The sequence below is a fragment of the Talpa europaea genome, assembly GCF_964194135.1.
Source record: "Talpa europaea genome assembly, chromosome: 3".
NCBI classification, from domain to species: Eukaryota; Metazoa; Chordata; class Mammalia; order Eulipotyphla; family Talpidae; genus Talpa; species Talpa europaea.
Genome location: NC_140069.1, coordinates 37,694,882 through 37,718,001, shown reverse-complemented (window position 1 = coordinate 37,718,001; position 23,120 = coordinate 37,694,882). Strand labels below are relative to the sequence as shown.

The following is a 23,120-nucleotide window of genomic DNA, read 5'->3' as shown; positions in this document are numbered from 1 at the left end:
AGAAAACAGATCATTCTTTAATTCTTTGTTTCTCATATGTCCTAATTTCAGTTTTCCCCTTATGTACTTGAATCAGTATATATGTGCTGCCATGGTTTTCAGAATTTTCTTTCTTAAATATGCAAAGTCTTTAATAAAATGATTTGCACATGTTCTCAATGTATAGTAAGATGTATAGGGTGGATCTTTTCTGTTTGAAGTGAGGGCAGGTTCAGAGTCCCACATGCAGGTCCTCCTCCTGCCTCCTGTGTAGGGTCGCTTGTTCTTCCAGCACCTGAGTTACCTGCAAAGGGACTGGGAAGCACTGATCAGAAGCATTCGTTGTTTTCATTGGCCAAATAACAGTACTTCTGTCATCACCATTGACTTGATTGGTCTTCATGATTTTATATTGTTTTTTTACCAGAATTGTTCTCTTTGCAAAATTGTTTTATACTCTTCATTCTTGGATAGTTTCATAAATCTATGCTATTATTTATAAGAACTATGATTCTACTACATTAGGATAATTGGTACCTTCCTGCAGTTTTGAATAAAAGCATTAATAATTTTTAAAATACCATTTTATAAAGTTCTTAGAGTTTTGACACTTTACCTCATTGCATGCTGATATAATATTGCTTTATATTAATATTGTCTTGGTCCCTATTGTGTCACTATCCAGTCAAGTGCCATTAGTTCTTAAAATGGTCTGAAAAAAATAATCCAGTTGACTTTCACATATTATTATCAGATATATTACAAACAAATATTGGCGTGACAGTGATAAACAAATATCAGATATATTACAAACAAATATTGGGGAGAAATATTTTTCACATGTATCTGTCCTGAGAAAATGATGAACCAACTAGCACGGTCACATCATAATGGTTAGAATTGAAATTTTAATATCATAAAAATTTTAAGTCAGATCAGGGATTTATAATTGTTCACTTTGGTAGTGCCTTAGGTCTTTCCAGAGTAAATTCAAGGCCTCATGCTATTTATACTGTATTTTGACATAATTGGCCTTTTTGGTTATGTACATTTTATGAAAAGCCAACTTCAATAAAATCCCTTCTAGTCTTTATGTGTGAGGTAAAATATGTAGAAGTAACACGAAAATTAAACCACAAGTTTGGGGCCTCCCCTGGTGGCGCAGCATTTGAGCGTTGGGCTGCAAAGCTGTCTGCAGCCTCTGCAGCGCTGGTTCAATCTCTGGCCGCCAGCGAGGGTCCCACATGGCGCAGACCTCTCCTGCCACGCCCGCTGCTCCCCTCAGCAGTGTACTTCTTCGTCAGTCTGCCTGTTCTGCTCCCCATTCTGGCTCTGGTGAATTCTCTCACCCTCCCGCACTTCTGACTGTACCCAGTGCTTGTATAAATAAATAAATAAATCTAAAAAAAATTTTGGGAAAAAAAAAAAAAACAACCACAAGTTTGGTTAAGATTATAAGAGACTCTTGTGCTTTTATAGATGTCATATTTGATAATTAGTTTATATGTTACTACTATGTAAATCGCTGTTCAATATCTTCCATTTGAATTCCCTTTGGATAAAATTATTTCTTGATGCAATACAGTAGTGCTTTGTTTTCATTTTCATTCTTTCTCTAAATTAATCAAAACCAACAAGAATGTTAGAAATAAAAATGAATGTAGTATTTTGGGTGGGCTGTATTCCATATTTTCCCATATCAAACAGTCTCAGAGGACTTTATTATTTTATGATATTTATTTTAAAGATATCAAATATATTCAAGGTACTTCCTGGATGCAGTAAGGGAAAAACTTTAAGTTTATAATGAGGCTGGTCTGAAAAATATGGTGCTAACATTTTATCAGTTGTGCTAAACAGTAGAATATATCCACCTAAATTAAAAAAAAAAATGCTTCTGTTATGTTGTAGTAATTTGGTAAGACCTTGGGGTTATGGTGTCGAGCTGGATAGAGGTGGTTGTTTCCTCCCTGGAAAAAAATGGACTGGGGAAGAGAGAAAGTAAATGAGTAATACAGAGACCTGTGTGTGATTTAATAAATAATGGGAGGAGACCTAACCCATGGAGGAGGAGAGGAGCAATAACCAGAGAATATGCCACTTAAACTAAGACCTAAAAGTTAGGGGGATGAAGGTGAAAGGCATTTATGAAAATGTCAGGTAAACAACAAAGACGGAGTCGAATTGTTTTAGGAATAGAAAGAAATTTTAAGTTTTCTGGGACATAAAGTAAAGGGGGAAAGTGCTGGAATTGTGGAGAGGTGAGGTTGAGGGCTCTGTGTGGTTTGCATCCTGGGGAGGCTTTTGGGACACGAAGGGGATTTCAGACTTAGGATAAAGGTAATTGGATTAGGTAAATGCTAATTTTATCAGGTTAGTCCATGATCTTCACTTTTGGAATACTATGTGGGACACCAGTCTTGACCTTCCAGCTTCTGAAATGAGAAACTTCTGTTGTTTATGAAAACAAAAGAAAAGAAGAAAACCATAACAATGCAGTATCTTTTGCCTTGGACTCTGCCATATTGTGATGTTATCCTGTACTGGTTCTTGTTTTGACTTTTGTAAATGGAGGCTTGGCGTAGGAAACTCAGTTCACTTTCTTTCATGTTTCAGATTATGATATAAACAATAGAGCTTGATTTATTTAAAGCTAGATGCAAGAAACTGCATTACGAGCCCACTTAATAATCCTTAGCATGCACTCTGTGCTGAATTCTGGATTACTTAGGATTCTCAGCGGAGAGAATCCTCATAAATTTGTAGGAGAATTATTGTGTGCAGTGGGCAGGGATAGCTAGAGATGCAAAGGGAACACGGGAGGGTCTGTGACCTTTCATGTGTACTTCCTTTTCCTCATCCAAGGGAGTTACTATCTTGAAATGTCAAGTTGTATTGCTTAATGATGCACATTTATTTGACCTTTGCACCATCACTTCTAGTCACAAAAATTATAGTAGAAAAAATACAGCCAACCATAAAAACTCATAGAATAAAACATCAAATTTTACTACAGTGTAGAGGAAGGTATGTAAAACATCAATTTCAAATATCTTTGGTCTGATTAGATGTAATAAATTCTAGAACAGTATAATGATTAAAATCTAAGATTTTTAAAGTTCTTCATAGGAAAATAATAGAAACAAATTACAGAAAAAGTACAGACCTGGGGCCTCCCCGGTGGCGCAAGGGGTTAAGTAGCAGCACTTTGAAGCCTTCGGGCAGCTACTGCAGCACTAGTTCGATCAATTGCCAGCCATGGAGCTGACCATGGCACAGCAGACCTCTCCTGCCTCGCCCACTGCTCTCCTCAGCAGTGTATTTCAGTAGATCTGTCTGTTCTGCTCCCCACTCTCTCTGGTTAATCATCTCAACTCCCCAAACCTCTGGCCTACATCCCAGTTCTTGTATGCATAAATAAATAAAATCTTAAAAAAAAAAAAAAGTACAGACTTTTCTCATGTTGGTGTTCAATGTATCAGTTTTTTCATCTAATGCATAACTGGAATGAAACAGTGTGTCATATTATTTTAGGGCTATTTAAGCCCTAAATTTAAGCCCTAGAATATGGAGAGAGAACCAATTTACTCCTTTCCTGTGTGTGTACTTAAACCTTTTGGCTCATTTTAATACAGTATTTGATATAGTTATACAAGTAAAGTGATTTCAAGTTCAAAGTTCTCTTTTTTTAAAAAGATTTATTTTTTTATACAAGAACTGAGGTACAGTCAGAGGTGCGGGAGGTTAAGAGAATCACTGCAGACTCAGCAGGGAGCAGAACAGGCAGACTGACCGAAGACACTGCTGAGGGGAGCAGCAGGAGAGATAGGAGAGGTCTGCCGTGCCATGTGGAATCTCTCTGGCCGCCTGGGAATTGAACCCTCACTGCAGAGGCTGCGGACATCTTCACAGCACTGCGCTCAACCGCCTGCACCATAGGGAGGCCCTCAAAGTTATCTCTTTTATATAAAGAAAGATTTTGTTTATTTTTGACATTCTGTATATAGGGTTGCCAGAATCAGTAAACAAAATACAGGTATTCAAGTCAAATTTGAATTTTAGATAAAGAATGAATAATTTATTAGAAGCACATTCCAAATATGGCATGGGCACATCAATAAAAACATTCATTAATTGGATATCCTGTATTTTATCTGGCAATGCTTTGGTGACACAATGCAGAAGTGGCCACAATCCTTCCCCTCTCAATATCTACCCCTTTTGCCATGTGACTCTGCAGTCCTCCCATCAAGAGATGGATTTTATTTTCCCATCTCTTGAATCTAGGTTGGTTTGCAACTTAGCTAAAAGAAAAGTAGAAACTGATGTGCCAATTCTGAATCCAGAACTTGAAAACTCTGCACTCTTCTGCTTTCTCATTTGTAACCCTGCACAGCCTCCAAGTCCAGCTAGCTTTTGGAGGGTGGGAAACCACTTGTTCCGGCTGAGTCTTCCTAGACCAGCCAGTCCCTAGTCAATCAAGCAATTGATGACAGACCTGAATTAATCCAGCTAAGACCAGAAGAACCACCAGCTGAATTCAGTACAAACTGGGCGCCTTGGAATTGTGATTGTTATTTTAACTCACTAACTTTTAGCTAGCAAAGCCAATCAATAGAGTCTAACAATGTAAAGCATTTTTTAAAACTAGAGAACAGCTTATAGGTTGTGCTAAGTTTTGAGAGCCACAGATGAAAGTAATATGAAGTAATTTTGTGATCAATTTTGAGCAAATAACACCAGAGGAGTCAAAATTGCTTACTAAATAAATACTTGGACCCACAGAAAAAAATTTTCAATTGTTAATTTTAAGTTTTAAAGTACAGAACTTCTGTTGAGTGACTCCTTGCTTTCTCTTTCCTTCTCTGAAGAATTTTTCAGGATATGTCCCATATGTCCCTTTTAAGCAGTCCATTCTGCATTACACCTTTGGTGATTGGTTATGAGGTCAGGTCCAGGTAGGGGTAAGGGAAGAAGTTTCACATATTTATGCAAGTAGTCAGTAAAGGACTACTTGTTACTAGTCAAATGGCTAATGAATATAGGCTATTGGGGTTCAAAGAAGAGAGAGATGTGGGTTAGCAGTGCTAGGGGAAGAAAAAGGTTTTAGAAAAACCTCACTCCTTTTTTCTTTTTTAAGATTTATTTATTTATACAAGAACTGGGGTACAGGTTAGAGGTGCCGGAGGGTGAGAAAATTCACCAGAGAGAGCCGGGAGTGGAAAAGGTAGACGGACCAAAGACACTGCTGAGGGGAGCAGCAGGCGTGACAGGAGAGGTCTGCCACGCCATGTGGGTTTCTCCCTGGCCGGCAGGGCCTGCACTGCAGAGGCTGTGGACAGCTTCACAGCGCTGCGCCACGGCGGAGGCCCAGAAAAACCTCACTCTTTATTGGTGGGGTGACCTGGATGTCTGGGTTTTTGACTTTTGGCCAAGATGAGAGTGATAGGATCTGTGATGTGGTATCAAAATGCTGAACTCCTGTAGTGATCCGCAGAGTCAAATCTTTCACTGGAGGTTTTCTAGTGGTCTAACTGGTTGGTCAGCCTCTATTTTGTGGCTAGAGGGATGGAAGACACCTGCCATCACCCCCACCCAAGAGAATCTCAGCTTAGAGGTCCTCTGCAGCCAAGATTCCTTGTATAGATGTTTTTGGTTCAATCCCAAAACAGAATGTGATCAAATCCCGGCATGACTAGGGATGCTGGGAACTTGCTTGTGGGATGTCAGTCAGACCTGTCTATGCTTGTCTGTACACCGTTTCTCTTGTAGCATTGTACCTGTTACCTATTTTATGTGTGTTTGAATATGCTCTGTTGAGTGCTGCGAGTGCCTTCCAATTCTTGTAAATATAGAATAGAACCAAATTAAAGAAAGAACAGATACTTCTCATATTGGGGCTCCATGTAACAATTTTTCACATAAGCATACCCGAAATGGAACAAAACCTGGTGTACATTATTTTAGATTTATTTAACACCAGTGTTAAGCTAACAGATATGTAGAGGTGCCAAATTACTCCTAACTTGGGACATCTTTGTAGTCACAATGACTCAAGGCAAGTTACACTGAGGTCTGGCAGAATGATAAAGGAAGATTTAAGGAGGCTGGACCCTCAGTCTGCTTACAGCCTTGCCTTAATTTGAGCCTATCAAAACATCACTTCCTTTAAACTCTACCTACCCTCAACCTTTCCCTAATTTCCTGTAGTGACATGTTCTTTCCTTATCCTGGAACATCTATATTTTCTCTGGCGAGGTTTCCCTTTGTTACTGCAAATTAGCAAACTTGAATTTGTTGGTTTGTAGGTTTTCCCCCTAATTTTCTTTAATGAATAAACTTTGTAAAAATACACATACACGGTATTATTGAAGGTATTATTATTTTTTCTTAACTTAAACAAAAACCAGATTAGTTATTTTTTTTTTTAAAGATTATTTATTTATACAAGCACTGGGTACAGTCAGAAGCGTGGGAGGGTGAGAGAATTCACCAGAGCCAGAGCGGGGAACAGAACAGGCAGATTGATGAAATACACTGCTGCGGGGAGCAGCGGGCATGGCAGGAGAGGTCTGCGCGCCATGTGGGACCCTAGCCGGTGGCCAGGGATCAAACCGGAGCTGCAGAGGCTGTGGGCAGCTTTGCAGCCCAGCGCTCAACTGCTGCGCCACCAGGGGAGGCCCCAAAACCAGATTAGTTTTAAAAAATGGTTTATTTATGTTGTCATGTGTAAATCTAACTCATTAAATCTTCTAAAGCCTGGATAGAATTTCATTTTTTTAAAAAAGATTATTTATGCTTACAAGAACTGAATTATAAGCCAGAGAGGTATGGGGGTGAGAGTAGACACCAGAGACAGAGTGGGGAACAGAACAGGCAGATTGACTGAAACACGCTGCTGAGGGGAACAGTGAGCAAGTCAGGAGAGGTCTGCTGCGCCGTGTGGGTAGCTCCCTGGCCGGGGATCGAGCTTGTGCTGCAGTGGCTGCAGTTAGCTTCACAGGTTGCATGTTAACCCCTTGCAACACCAGGGAGGCTCTGGATAGAATTCATCTTAAAAGCACATCTACATACATGTTTTTAAATTCATTTTTCCTAGTGGTAGACACCAGTTACCTCCATGTCCTTTGTACTACAAATAATACATCTCCTAATGTATCTCCTCTTATGCACTTCCTCAAAAGAACCTGCTTGAGAATTTTCTGGACTACATATGTCTGAAGCAGAACTGCTGAGTTCTAAGGTGTACTTCCAGAATTTTACTAAGTGATGTCAGAATAAGAACCCCAATTTACATACTTGCTACCACTTGATATTACTACCTGCTTTCAAATGTTTCAAATGTTTCCATATTTGTTCTGATTTGTATTTCTTTGAGTACAAGTGAAGTCAAGCATCTTTTCTATATTGATTACCAACTTATTTTGCTTTACTAATTGCTATTTATAATCTATCTTAAAGAAAAACCTGGGCTATGTGTCTTTGTTACAAATAAAGCAAAAGTGCTAGTCTTTGTCTTGTTATAATTATAATTAAGCAGAAATAATTTATAATTAAGCTGAATTTAGAGAACAATGGAGCACTGTACTGTGTGGTACTTCCTGAAATTACGAAAGATAATTCCTTGAGTTTGGAACTATCGTGGGCTGATGTTTTTAGAGTCAGTGGGGAAAGATTTGGAAGCATAGGAATGACAGAGATAATGTTTGGTACCATGGCACACAGCATGGACAAATGCTATAGTAAGAAGACTAGGTGGTGAGTTTAGAAAAAGCAAGTACATTAGCTTCAGTGGAGCTTATGGTTGGGGTAGTGGTAATAAAACTGAATAATTAAAATTTAATCAGTAGGAGAGACTTGTAGTTCTCTGAGCATAAAAGTAATATGGGCAAAAGTGGTTGCTATGGTTTGAATGCTTCTGTTTCCCCAAATCCATGTGTTGAAATCCTAACTCCCAAAAATAACACTATTATTAGAAGGTGACAGCATTTAGGAGATACTCAGGTCATTTAAAAATAAATGTTTATTTGAATAGTGCAGAAAATATGTACAGAGGTATTATCATTGGAGTTGAAAAGAAAGGATAACTAGAAAGATTTAAGAAAGAAAAAAGATTTGGTAAAACTACAATATATAAGCAATGGAAAATTACTGATTATTTGATTTTAGTCTGAGGCATTGGAAAAATGAAGATGATGTTATTTTTATTATCTGGAGTAGAATAGTTTGGGAGGGGAAATAAGGGACAGAGAAAGCACATACATTTCGATGGTGTTATATTCTAACTTCTTTACAGGGTGTAAGAGGAAAATAGACTATTCAAAAGTTCAGGATTTTTTTTCTCTTTGTTTTCTTCCTCTTATCAGACTTCTCAGGCCCTATTTACACCTTTTCTTTCTGGCTTCTCTAATCGTTCTTTCTACATACAAGCTCCCATTTACAAGTATGCACTATTTAAATTTTCTCTACATTTCCTTAAATCCTGGTAAACACCAACCAACCAATCTTTTGTAAATATTGCTATGTTTCCATGATACTTGAACTCTATATTAAAAAAAAAAACAAAAACACAACAGTGATTGTACCAAATGATAGCGAGCCATTTATACATGGCTTGTGGAATGCATCTATGTTGTAGGCTTCTTGGCTAATATAATTTGTTAAAGCCCTCTCAGCATAGTGCTGTTACAATGACCATCTTCAGGGACTCAGAAATAGCCTTATTATACAGAATGTAATGTTATACACTAATGGCATTTATTAGAATGGAATTCTATATGTATTAGACTTCCGACATCAGCCTGGCTTTTTTAGTCTCCTCACAGCAGGAAACTTTGGTAATTATGCTAATGCTAGCTGATTCATGAGGACAACTTCCTAAAGTGCACTTAATTAACTTGCAGATTTTGTAAACAGCTGTACATGTAGGTTCTGCAAATTGTACGGATATGTCAATCTGACGTGAGTACAGTCTGCCTTCTTAACCTTATCATTTTTTACTAAAGCTGTAAATGAGAAGCCTAGATCTGGCATCTTCTGAAGCAAATGCTTGAGGAAGATACTAAAAAATATCACTTTAGCCTATATGAAGATGAGGATGATTTGATTTCTCCTGCCTGAGTCTGTTGAGCCAAAAGAGTTAGGTAAATTGTTGCCTTTTACCTTGGTATGAAGGAAAATCTTTGTTTCTTTAGCAACTGGTACAATTTCTAAATATGTGGCAGCATGATTTTTGCCCATGGGTTGGTTTGTTAGTCCTGCTGCCCAACATTGTTCTTCAGGGAACCCTGCATAACTCAGATTTTCTTATCCGTAGGCTTTATAAGCTCTGCTGCCCTTCCGTTCCAGATGCTGAGATGATTTGGTATTTGAGTGGCTCATGACCCTTGCTTGAATGGAAGTCACCTGACTTTTGACATATTTTGTTAAAATGTCATTTTCCCGGGCCTCTCCTAGTGGCGCAGCAGTTGAGCACTGGGTTGCGAAGCTGCCCGCAGCCTCCGCAGCGCCGGTTAGATCCCCAGGCACCAGCGAGGGTCCCACATGGCGCAGCAGACCTCTCCTGTCGTGCCCGCTGCTCCCCTCAGCAGTGTATTTCGTCAATCTGCCTGTTCTGTTCCCCGCTCTGGCTCTGGTGAATTCTCTCACCCTCCCGCGCTTCTGACTGTACCCAGGGCTTGTATAAATAAATAAATCTTTAAAAAAAAAGTCATTTTCCCTACAAGTAAAAGGTAATAATCATACACATATAACACTAAACTATGACAGTGCCATAAAAATAATTTACACACAAAAATAATTTTTTTTTTTTTTTTTTTTTTAAGATTCATTCATTTGTTTATTTATTTAAGCACTGGGCACAGTCAGAAGCGCGGGAGGGTGAGAGAATTCACCAGAGCCAGAGCGGGGAGCAGAGCAGGCAGAAGGACCGAAGGACACTGCTGAGGGGAGCAGCGGGCGGCAGGAGAGGTCTGCGCACCAGGTGGGACCCTCCTCCGGTGGCCGGGGAGCAGCCGGGGATCGAACCGGCGCCGCAGAGGCTGCGGGCAGCTTCGCAACCCAGCGCTCAACCGCTGCGCCACCGGGGAGGCCCCACACAAAAATAATTTAACAGAAAAGTTTGGAGAATCACATCAGAGTCAAAATCAAGCTCTCAAAACTGAGGGAAGAGGCATCAAGAAAGAATGGACGGGGAAAAAAGAAACCTACTAGGAGACCCAATTAGGAGAAACAGCAGTTGCACAAAGTTAATGACAAGGGAGAATAGGGTTGATTTTTAATAATCTTCTTATTACCACTGCATAAGATCACTCTCAGATAAGGCCTAGAAACTAAGCTAGGGATTTGCGTATAGTTTCTCAAGGGTCTTGGCAAGACTTTTTCCCCTCATTAATTTAAGCTACAATCCTGGGTACAATCTCTTTGGGAACTAGCTAGATTACATCTAAAGACAATCAAACATTTATTTCTTAGCCTTTTCTTTGACTTCAATTGTCAGTACCTCTTCCCCAGTCTCAGCAGAAGGAGCCACGCTGATGATGAGTGATTGACAGGTATTTCCTCTGGGTGAGGCGGCTCCTCCAATTGACTGGGGCATTTCTTCTGCTATTACAAAACTTGTACTGCATTTGGATCTTTCTACTGGTTTCTTTGACATCTCTCTTCTTTCATTTTCATGTTCTTTTCCTTTATCCTCTCCTCCTTCTGAGTTTTCATTTTTTTTCTGGAAGAGGCAGTGACAAAGAATTGGTACTGAAATTATAATCAAGGTCATTGGAGTCTTCATTAGTATCTAACAGCCAGAGATCACCACTCAGACTGTCTGAATTAAGTTAATATAGGAATCATGTCTATGTTGCATTCGACTCTCATTTGACTAAGTTTTCTGATATGTTTGAGAATAGGGCAGAATTTCACATTTGACTTATGGTGTTAGTCTGAATTGCAGTTTTAGCTCAGTCAAGAAATTCTCTTATTTGTCCTTGTACTATCCGAATTATTAGATCAGTGTTCGAATCTTTGTTTTTGATTTTAAATATTTACTTATTTTATGAAGTTAATATTTTAAATAATATTTTTTCAACAAAATGAATTAATTAAATACAATAAAAATACCTTAAAAAGTATCATTTTCCTCCTGCAGAAGCTCCTGGGAGAACCCTAGGGAGAACGCATATCTTTTTCCTCATACAATCGTCTCCATTCATACCACAGGCACTTCAGCTACAGCTTAGGAACTTTTGTGTTTCATATCATCTGTAGAAATTTTATAGTTAAAAAAAACCTAGTATGCTCTTTCTTGGTGATGCTAAGGGACAGTTTGATAAAGGCTTGATAAATTATAAATGTACACAAACAAAATTTGGAGCCTCAATTCACACTTTTACTTCAATATTCCTTCAGTAGCCCTATTTGTCTTTTACCAACATTATTCTTTTCATGTTAATATAAATGAGGTATTTGGTTTTACTCTATTCTTAATTTTCACCATGATGCTGTGTGTACATAAATCCAAGAAGCAACTTTTTGTCTTTTGAGTGTGACTGACCTTATAATATTTGCCTTACCAATTTTCTGAAACATCCCCAACCACCCATTTCTTATAGTTTTAGAGATAACATAATGAGCAGATTCAGAAAACAAAAATTCCTGCTGTGTTTCTCAGTATAGTCCCTCATAGGCTTATCATGAGAATCAAAGAAATATGAAGAAAGAAAAACAATAACATTTGAGTTGCTTGACATTTCTAGGAATTGGAAGACAGCTCAGAATAGGCCTAGAAGACTGAACACCTGACTTATGTCATGGATTGTGGTTTTATCACAATTCATTGATCTGGCTCTCTCAGTTTCTTCATCTATAGCATAAAGGTGGATGAAATCAACAAGGCTGTTTCTGCCTTTGAGATATTTGTGATGTATAATTGAAATTTTTTGAAAATGTTTACTGACTTGTTGGTAACTTATGCTCTCTGTTGATAAGTTTATGAATACGTCTATACACATACAGTTGTTTCTCATGGTAGCTTTGCTCTATAAAGCTGCGACAAACATGGAATTAGCAAGCACTAAACCATTGCACTAAGTGGTAATGCAGGGTTAGTTACCTACAAGGCACTGGCTTCAACATTTTGGTCAACCAATCAATATGTAACCTTGTTTTGTATGTATTTCTATTTAGACATCTTGTTTAATATATTTTATTGATTCATTATATTGAACTCACGGCAAATAACACCATAACTCATGCCTGAATGAAGCTTGCATAACATGCCTGTTTTCTCTGTAAGGCACATCAGAGCATTTTTGTGCCAGGAACACTAGACAGCACTTAGCACTATGCTTGGGGACCATTTTTAACAGCAGAAAAAAAAAAAATTGGCACAAATACGTGAAAACTTTGGCATGAAATAGACTGTAAAAAGGTCACTTGTTTACAGTATGAATGTTGAAACAAGACATTAGAATGTCCCTTCATTCAACCTCAGATGGGAATATTTACATCAGACAGTTTTCACTGCTTAGCACACGCTTATTATCTGCAAATTACCACAAAAGCAGCATGAGTACTGATTTTGGGGTTACAAGTTAATTTTAGTGAGTAGACAGATTTGCAATTACAAAATCAAAACTTATGAGGGAAACTGTATTCATATGTACATATATATTAAAACTATCTAGAAAACCTAAATAAGGGACCAGGAAAAAGAATAACTATAATAAAGAAAAAATCAAAATCAACAAGCAACTATAAACCAGAGACACACTATGGAGGTGGAAGGGAGAGAAGGGATTGGGGTCAAAATAAGGGGGGTGCGGGCCTCCCCGGTGGCGCAGCGGTTGAGCGCTGGGTTGCAAAGCTGCCCGCAGCCTCTGCAGCACCGGTTCGATCCCCAGCTGCTCCCCAGCCACCAGAGGAGGGTCCCACATGGCACGCAGACCTCTCCTGCCGCCCGCTGCTCCCCTCAGCAGTGTACTTCGGTCCTTCTGCCTGCTCTGCTCCCCGCTCTGGCTCTGGTGAATTCTCTCGCCCTCCCACGCTTCTGCCTATACCCAGTGCATGTATAAATAAATAAATAAATAAATCTTTAAAAAAAATAAGGGGGGTGCAATTGTATGGGGAATATAAAAAAAATAAATCTTAAAAAAAAAAACTATCTAGGGCCTCCCCAGTGGCGCAGCGGTTGAGCGCTGGGTTGCGAAGCTGCCCGAAGCCTCCGCGGCGCCGGTTCGATTCCCGGCTGCTCCCCGGCCACCGGAGGAGGGTCCCACATGGCGCGCAGACCTCTCCTGCCGCCCGCTGCTCCCCTCAGCAGTGTACTTCGGTCCTTCTGTCTGCTCTGCTCCCCGCTCTGGCTCTGGTGAATTCTCTCACCCTCCCGCGCTTCTGACTGTACCCAGTGCTTGTATAAATAAATAAATAAATCTTTAAAAAAAAAAAAAAAACTATAATAAACCCATGAGCATTAAATGTGATAATGTATGAGAACAGTTTAATAATAAGTGCTACATATAAAGTAGTAATTATTAGTACTAGATAATTCTAGATTAGCCCAGTTTTTCAGTAACAGAATTAAAGTAGGAGCTTGTCTGGTTTGACTTAGTCCAGCACACTCTTCATTATAATCTTCCATTTAGTTTGCCTTATTACCTGGACTGTTTGTTCTCCTTTCAATTTAAGTAGCTTTGCTAGACTTGCTTTTCCTGGACCTCCTGTGAGAGCTTTAAATATTTTGGGTGTCTCTTGTTTTGGTGGAAAGAGAAAGGCAAGTCCTTTTCTTGGAGGAGTTGCCTCTTTGGCTGTAGACTTTTTCTTTAGAAGTTCTCTATGGACAGGAGAGAAAAATTATTTTAATTAAATTAATTTTATACTGAAAACACTTTAATGATTATTGCTGAATATACATTTTGGAGGTTTTTTTTTAACATCAAACTGCAACAAGTTAAATAAATGTTTATACTCTATCCAGAAAATACAGTCAAAAGTAAAACTTGCTTGAAGTATGCCTTTCACCTAAATGAGTGTTTCTTTCTCCCTAAATAGCTCTTTATTTTTTGAGTTACACAAGTACACCTAATTATTTGAGCTTCATAATATAGCATTTAGAAAATAAAAATGGACTCCCTCCTCAAAGAAATAAAATGCTTGTGCATGATTATATGCCAAACAAAAGAGAGAACACTAGGATCTTGCTGGCATCAGTGAAAAGAAAAAGAATAAAGCTTGAGATGTTCATTAGTTCTGTTTTAAGGAAGTAGGACTTTTGGAAAAGTAACTTAAAAGTCAACAGTACAGGCATCAGTGATGGCAGCTGTGCTGTATGAAGTACAAATGACAAATATCACACAAATATACTGCTAGACATTTACCAGTTAACAATGAAGATCTAAGAAGCTGTTCTTTGGAATAGTCAAGAAGAGAAAGGCTATTTCAGATAGCATAGTGAGAGTTCTGGAAAAACCTGCCAGAAATGTACACCTTTTCCTAACCTGTGATATTGTCAATAACTGCATAAACAGTTGGTTAAGTGTATCTTGTGGAGAAAGATTATCCTTGCCATAATAATATCGTTCTCCTCTTAGATTTTACAAAGTAAGGCCGTCTCTTCTCTTTTATGGTTTTGAAGGATGTACCTCGCTTTCTTCATGAGAAGGTTTTCAGAATCTGGATAATGCACCAGAATTTCCTGGAGGGTTTTTTTGTCCAATATTAAAAGGTTGGCAAACCCATGGGCCACTACGTTGGCAGTTCGCCGGTTTCCTCCACTTGCTGCTAGAAGGCTGTGACAGAAAAATGAATCTTTGTCACCAGTTTCATTCTTCCTCCAACACAATTTTAAACAAAATAAACAGAAGATATTATAACCATATATATGCCTCGGAAGTCATTCCCTAGAGGTGAGAGTTCAAGTGACTCTCAGAAAGAGTCAAAATGTGGTAACAAGAAACTGGTGATAGTTTTCCATGTCTTCTGCACCTAAATCCCACCTCAAGTCAAGGACATATAGTTTCAATGCTCTGTGAAATTCTTCATCTGAGATTCCAGAAGCAAAGAATTCGTTTGGGCTGGGTGTTCTCCATTTGCTCCCCCGGACCTCCCTTTCATCCTTCCTCGTCCTCTCTGCTGCTAAGTCTCTATAGGATTGTCCACTGACTTTCATTTGGGTTTAGTTAATGTGAGAGACCAGTAGGAAGTCAGATAACTGGGGGAGAGATAGGAGCATTTATGTCCCTGTTCTTTCCCCACCAGACCTTAGGTTATCAGTGACATCAGTTCTTTAGCAAAATCCCCAGTCCCTGACACATGGCCATCTGCTAGAAGTACAACTCCCACAGCTCTTTCTGGATTCTGGTAAGATGTGCTCCCTCCTTCCTCTTCAGACCTAGCTGTGGAAGTGATTTCCTAGGTATTGCTGGCTTTGGGATAAAGAGCCATCCCCTGTTTGGTACTCTTAGGTCTTCCTTCACTTTGGTCAGTAATCCCTTTATTATTTTGCTTGAGTTTACCTTCTGTTTCCATCTGGCCTCAGACAAACATGATTCTGACATCAAATCTTAATGATGGCCTGTTTGCATCAGGTGAATCCAATTTCTTTCTTTCTTTTTTTTAAAAAAAAAAAAGCTTTATTTATTTATTTATACAAGCACTGGGTACAGTCAGAAGTGTGGGAGGGTGAGAGTTTTTACCAGAGCCAGAGTGGGGAACAGAACGGGCAGACTGACGAAATACACTGCTGAGGGGAGCAGTGGGCGTGGCAGGAGAGGTCTGCACGTCCTGTGGGACCCTCGCCAGTGGCTGGGGATCGAACCGGCGCTGCAGAGGCTGCGGGCAGCTTTGCAGCCCAGCGCTCAACCGCTGCACCACCAGGGGAGGCCCTGAATCCAATTTCTTTTCCTTTTTAATTCCCAAATCATCTTGTTTCTTAGTCATTAACTTCTCTGCAGTGTAGTTATTCATGTATAACTTACCACTAGGCATCTCAGTAAAATCTGGGCTTTCTATCTCTCAGAGGTATACCTAGGTATTTTGCATTTGAGAAATGACCAGTGAACGGTTGGTTATAACATGAAACAAATGGATAAAAATTTTGTCATCTGCCAATACTTTGAAAATAAACTTTTTTTTAAAGATTTATTTTTATTTATTTATGCATACAAGAACTGGCGTGTAGGCCAGCAGTGTGGGGAGTGAGAGGATTCAACAGAGACAGAGTGGGGAGCAAAACAGGCATATCTACTGAAATAAACTGCTGAGAAGAGCAGCGGGTGAGACAGGAGAAGTCTGCTGTGCCATGTGGGTTAGCTCCCTGGCTGGGGATCTAACTCATGTTACAGTCGCTGGCAATAGCTTGATAGAGCTGAGACTTAATCCCTGTGCCACCAGGGAGGTCCTGAAAATATGGATTGGTTTTTTAAATGAAGGAAAAAATATTTCAAATGTTGGGAATAAAAAAAAAAAAAGACAAAACCACTATAGTCCTTGCACGGAGAAGATAACACAATAGATTGAATCTCTTGGAGTCACCAGATACAAAAGGAAGGTAAAGGTTGCCATTAATAATAACACAATCTCTGGGGGTAGAAAAGAAAACATCCTGGCAATAGGAACACACATTTACTGTCCAGCCTTTGCCTGAAGGTTTATATTACACAATATGTCCTTCTCCAGTTATAGATGGTGAGGTGTGGGAGGAGGGTGGTGAAGTGATCTACAGTCCGTGATCAGGTCTCAGTCTTTTTGTGAACACTTGTCTTTGGATTGTGAACTTGCACACCAGTTTTCTGAGTTTTTTCCTCACCTCTTTCACAGAACAGGATGGATAGAGGACACAGGGTTGGGTATTTCCCTTCCACAGGTCAGTTAGACGCTGCTAATGTCCTAGCAGCTTAGGCTTTGGTCAACTTGTTTCTCCTATAAGTGACCTTACCAAGAACAGAATGCTCTGGTGTATTTCAAAATGCTTCCCTTGTTCTTCATCCTGTCAAAAGACTGAGTGGGTTCTTCTTTGATTTACTATGGGAAGTTGGTAGAATTCCTAAAGATAAATCTCATTAATACTGTGTAGCAGCCCCTTTCTCTCCGCAACTGGGTCCCCCTAAAGATTTCAACTCTCAGAGTCATTAATAGTTCAGGTTTTTGGGCCTCCTTGGTGGCACAGGGGTTAAAGACAGCGCTATCAGGCTATCGCCAGCCACTGCAGCACGAGTTGGATCCTGGATCTCGGCAGGTCAGGGAGCAACATACATGGTGCAGCAGACCTCTCCTGCCTCACCTGCTGTTCCCCTCAGCAGTGTATTTCAGTCAATCTGCCTGTTCTGTTCTCCATCCTGTCTCTGGTGAATCCTCTCACCCTCCACACCTCTGGTCTACACCCCAATTCTTGTATGCACAAATAGATAAAACTTTAAGAAAAAAAGTTCAGGTTTTTCTGTCTGGGCAGTGATTTCCAATGAACTTTCTGCTTGTAAGCCTCTGCTCTGGTAAACTGTGGCTCCCTATAATTCATCTGCCTCTTCAATATTGGGGGCAAAAGTTTACCCTCTGTCCTCCATTATTGCATAGATGCAAGGAGAGTTGTTTATTTTTCATTCTGTTGAGCTTTTTACGTGTTGTTAGGACAGAGTGGCAGCTTCCAAACACCTTACCTACAGAACTTAAAAAACAGGAGTGCAAAAGATATAAATTATCTATAATTAGAATACTAGAAGAAATAGAGAATGGAGAAGAAATACTTGAATAATGGGCAAGAACTTTCCAAAATTAATGATAGACAGCAAATTATAGGTCAAGGAAGCTCAAAGAATACCAAGAAGAATGAACACAATCCTTCCTCCCACTATTTCTAGGCATATTATTTTAAACTGTAATAAACCAAGACAAAGAGAAAATGTTGAAAGGATCCAGAAGGGGAAAAACCACCTTTTCTACAGAGGAATAAGAATAAAATTATAGCAGATTGTCACTCAGAAATTCGTCAAGTAAGAAGAAAATAGAGTAAAATATTGAGTGCTGAGAGAAACAAAACCACCAACCTATAACTTTATGGACAGTGAAATTATCCTACTAAAGTGATATAGAATGAAAGATTTTCTCAGAAAAACAAAAACTGAAGGTTTCAAGATTAGAAGACTTGGTCTGCAAAAAAAAAGTTGAAATAAGTTCTACCAGAAAAAAGAAAATGATATATAGTTTTAGAAATACAGGTCTGAATAAAGAATGGTAAAACATGAGAAAAAATAGACATAGAATAAAAACTCATTTTATTCATTGATCTATAATAAAAGATAATTTTATTAAAAGATTTTTAAGTCATGACAATTTATTTTTAATACAGCAAAATCACAATGGTATATTCATATATGATTTTAGCATTTACTTTGAAAATAATTTTGGCCTGTGGGGTCCCACTTTTAATGCTTATACCATAGCAAGGCAATTATTACTTTTTAAAGGTCTGCAATATACCTTGTAAGTATATATATATATTTTTTTCTTTTAGCGGGGTGACTGTTTTACAATGTTGTTTGTGTTTTACAAGTATAGGTTTTCCCCTTTCAGGTGCCATTATTAAACTGTACCCACTATCAAACCACCCCTCCCCTCTGGAAACCTCAATTCTATAATCAGTTTTCTAGGGTTTCATGTTAGTTTGGCTTTATCTGACCCTTTGTTTGGTTTCCCTATATTCTACATATTCACATATAAATGATACCATCTGGTATTTGATTTATTCTTCTGACTTATTACACTTAGTAGAATCCTCTCTAGCGCCATCCATGTTGTCATAAATGGCAAGAGTTTATCATTTTTGATAACTGAATAGTATTCCATTGTGTATATGCCACAGCTTCCTCATCCACTCTCTGTTTTGGGGCATGTAGGTTGTTTCTATAGCTTAGTTATTGTAAATATTGCTGCAATGAATGTGGGAGTGCATACTTCCCTTTTAATTAGTGTCTTTTGTATTCTCTGGGTAGATACTTTCGAGAATTGCTGGGTTATATGGCAGATCCATTTTTAATCTAAAAGATTATTTTAAATAATAATGTAACAATACATTGGGTGACCTAGAATATGAATAAATGAAGTGAGTGACAATGATGTCTTAAGAGCAGGTAGGAAAAAATCGGGAATACTGTTATAAGGTTCCCGCAGCAAAGTGAAGTGGAACGTTTTGTGAAGGTAGACTTTGATAAGTTTATTTTTTTTTAGAGATTTATTTATTTATGCATACAAGAATTGGGATACAGGCCAGAGGTGTGGGGGGGTGAGAGGATTCACTAGAGACAGAGTGGGGAGCAGAACAGGCTGATCGAATGAAACACACTGCTGAGGGGAGCAGTGAGTGATGCAGGAGAGTTCTGCTACACCATGTGGGTTGCTCCCTGACAGGGGATTGAACTCCTGCTGCAGTGGCTGTCGATTGCTTGGTAGCGCTCTCTTTAACCCTTGCGCCACCAGGGAGGCCCGACTTAGATAAGTTTAAAATGTATATTGCAGCTCTCAGGCAATCACTAACATTTTTTTAAAAAAGAACTATAATTAATATACTAAGAAAGAAATGAAATCATACAAGAGAAGATAAAATCATGAAAGATGTTTAACTAAAACCAGAAAAGGCAGAAAAGGAGGGAGGAAATCCTAATGTAAGACCACCTCAAAGCATCCAATAGGGTTTTTTTTTTTAATAATAAATTTTATTTTTATATTCCCCATACAATTGCAACCCCCCCATTCTGACTCCAATCCCTCCCCTCCCACCCCCCACCCCCCAAAAAGTGTCTCTGGTTCATAGTTTTTTGTTGATTTTGATTTTCACTTTCTTATAGTTATTCATTTTCCTGGTCCCTTATTTAAGTTTTCTAGATTCCTGCTATGAGTGAGACCATCTGGTATTTTTCTTTTTCTTTCTGGCTTATTTCGCTGAGCATGATTCCTTCCAGCGCCATCCATGTCGCTGCAAATTGCATGTGTTTATCTTTTTTGAATGCTGAGTAGTATTCCATGGTGTATATGTACCACATCTTCTTGATCCAGTCATCTATTTTTGGGCATTTGGGCTGTTTCCAAAGCTTAGCTATTGTAAACAGTGCTGCTATAAACATAGGGGTGCAGGTGTTCTTTGAAATTGATGTTTCTGTGTCCTTTGGGTAAATACCTAGGAGTGGAATTGCTGGATCATATGGAAGCTCTATGTTTAGTAGGTCCAGAAATCTCCACACAGCTCTCCATAGTGGTTGGACCAGTTTGCACTCCCACCAACAGTGCAGAAGAGTTCCTTTTCCTCCACACCCTCGCCAACATTTGTTGTTGCTAGTATTTTTAATATGTGCCATTCTCACTGGTGTAAGATGGTATCTCATGGTAGTTTTGATTTGCATTTCCCTGATAACAAGGGATGTTGAACATTTTTTCATATGCCTGTTGGCCATTTGCATTTCCTCTTCAGAGAAGTTTCTTTTTAGCTCTTCTGCCCATTTTTTGACTGGATTCTTTTCTTTGTTGTTGTTGAGTCTCATCAGCTCTTTGCAGATTTTTGTGATCAGTCCTTTATCATTAGTGTTGGGTGCAAAAATGTTCTCCCAGTTGGTGGGGTTTCTCTTTGTTTTTGTTATTGTCTCTTTTGCTGTGCAGAAGCTCTTTAATTTGATGTAGTCCCAGCTGTTTATCTTTGCCTTCACTATCACTGCTTTGGGTGATGTGTCTGTAAAGATGTCTTTGATGTGCAAATCACATAGTGTTTGCCTATATTTCCTTCTATATATTTCATGGTTTCAGGTCTTATGTCTAGTTCTTTAATCCATTTTGAGTTGATCTTTGTGTATGGTGTGAGGTAGTGGTCAAGCTTCATTCTTTTGCATGTAGCAACCCAGTTTTCCCAGCACCATTTATTGAACAAACTTTCTTTGCTCCAATGCATAGTCTTTGCTCCTTTGTCAAAGATTAGTTGACCATAAATCTGTGGATTTATTTCTGGATTTTCTATTCGATTCCATTGGTCTGTATGTCTGTTCTTGTTCCAATACCATGCAGTTTTGATGATTATGGCTTTATAGTATAGTTTGAAGTCTGGGCGTGTGATGTCTCCATTCCCTTCTTTTTTTTTCAGGAGAGCTTTGGCTATTCAGGGTTTTTTGTGATTCCATATGAATTTCATCAATAATTGTTCTATTTCTTTGAAGAATGACATTGAAATTTTGATTGGAATAGCGTTGAATCTGTATATTGCTTTTGGTAGGATGGCCATTTTAATGTTTATTCTTCCAATCCATGAGCAGGGGATGTCTTTCCATTTCTTTGTGTCTTCTTCTATTTCTTTTAACAGTGTTTTATAGTTTTCTTTGTATAGGTACTTTACCTCTTTTGTTAGATTTATTCCCAAATATTTGATTTTTTTTGTTTCAATAATAAAAGGGATTTTTTTTTATTTCTTCTTCTTCAGATTTATTGTTTGTGTATAGGAAGGCTACTGACTTTTGCGTGTTGATTTTGTATCCTGCCACTTTACTGAACTGATTGATTAGTTGAATTAGTTTTTCTGTGGAGTTTTTGGGGTTCTCTATGTATATTATCATATCATCTGCAAATAGTGATAGTTTGACTTCTTCTTTTCCTATTTGGATTCCTTTGATGTCTTTCTCTTGTCTTATTGCTCTGGCTAGGACTTCCAGTATTATATTGAAAAGCAGTGGTGAGAGTGGACATCCTTGTCGTGTTCTTTCTTACATGCCCTTTACATTAAATTTGGGTCCAGGACTATTCAGGCCACTGAAGAATGGCATTACTCTTCCAAAACAGAATGTATAGGGCCTCCCCGGTGGCGCAGCGGTTGAGCACTGGGCTGCAACGCTGCCCGCAGCCTCTGCAGCGCCGGTTCCATCCCCCGCCACCAGAGGAGAGTCCCACGTGGTGCGACAAACCTCTCCTGCCAAGCCCGCTGCTCCCCTCAGCAGTGTCCTCCGTCTCTCTGGCTGTTTTCCTCACGGCTCTGGCTCTGGTGAATTCTCTCACCCTTCCATGCTTCTGACTGTACCCAGTGCTTGTATAAATAAATAAACAAACAAGCAAACAAATAAACAAACAAACAAATAAATAAATCTTTAAAAAAACCCCAAAAAAACAGAACTTATATATTTGGAATCCATGTTGATCATATTAACATCTACTTATCTAGCTCAATGATTTCACACCTTAAATTTCTTGTTTCTTGGTAAAAAATCCTTGTTTGTCTTTCCCAGAGGTCCTCCCCATGACAATTTCTGCCTTTACTGTTTTTTTGAAGAGAGAAATGAATTTTACTCTATATTCCTATCTATCTACCTACTCACCTACCTACCTATCATCTTTCAATTATCACAATAATCTCTTCAGTCACTTATCTAATCAACTTCTTATCTTTCTATCTACATCTCTGTGAAATGGATGGTGATATTTAAAGTATAATGATTGTATGAGCCTATGTCATTCATAGTCCCATAGCCTTGAAGACAGGGTAATCCAGTAGGAGGTAGAACTAGATGGCAATGGAGAGCTTAATTTGGACATGAGAGTGTCTCTGTGTGTCAGACTATGAACGCAGAACGGAAATAACATATTTAAATGTCAGGTTATTTTGAGATTTCTCAAGCTTTAATTAAACTTGCCTACAGGTTACACGTTTGGAGTGCTTGATGAGTTTCTGAACAGAAGAAATAGTCTGTCTGCCAGATGGATTTTGCCCAAACTCTCTCAGCAACATTTTAAATAGCATCTTCCCCCCCACTCCTGTCCATAAAATGCTTCTCCAGCATTCCACCAATGTAAAGTTTCACTCATTAAAGAGCTTAGTAAGAAGCTCCCTAAATATTCCCAAGCCCATATAGAGATTCTTAAAGAAAATGCGCGTGCTAGAGGACAAATAGCTGAAGTTAACAGTAAGTGTCCCCACCTCAAAAAAAAAAAAAAAAAAAAAGTGAATATGAGCAATAGCAAAGGTGACAAAGGAATGGGTCCTAATTATAAATCCACCTTTGCTGTGATCTTAGAAAATAACTTAAGGAAATTTTTGATTTTCATTCTAATCATGCAAGTATTTATTAAGCACCGACCCTTTTTTTTTTTTTCAGCACAATGAAAGGATGTAGGACATAGGAGAATTATTA

At 38.7% G+C, this 23,120-nt stretch overlaps 1 protein-coding gene across 1 annotated transcript in view; it reads right to left on the bottom strand.

The window, feature by feature from the left end:
- Positions 1–10,441: 10,441 nt before the first annotated feature.
- CNGB3 (cyclic nucleotide gated channel subunit beta 3) overlaps positions 10,442–23,120 on the bottom strand; it is a gene marked incomplete at both ends in the record, with an annotated part of 123,068 nt that continues 110,389 nt past the window's right edge. Inside the window, 3 exons of the mRNA XM_084230544.1 lie at positions 10,442–10,702; positions 13,630–13,804; positions 14,613–14,759. Coding sequence (XP_084086670.1) covers positions 10,442–10,702; positions 13,630–13,804; positions 14,613–14,759 — 583 coding nt within the window. The remainder of the gene's footprint in view (positions 10,703–13,629; positions 13,805–14,612; positions 14,760–23,120) is intronic.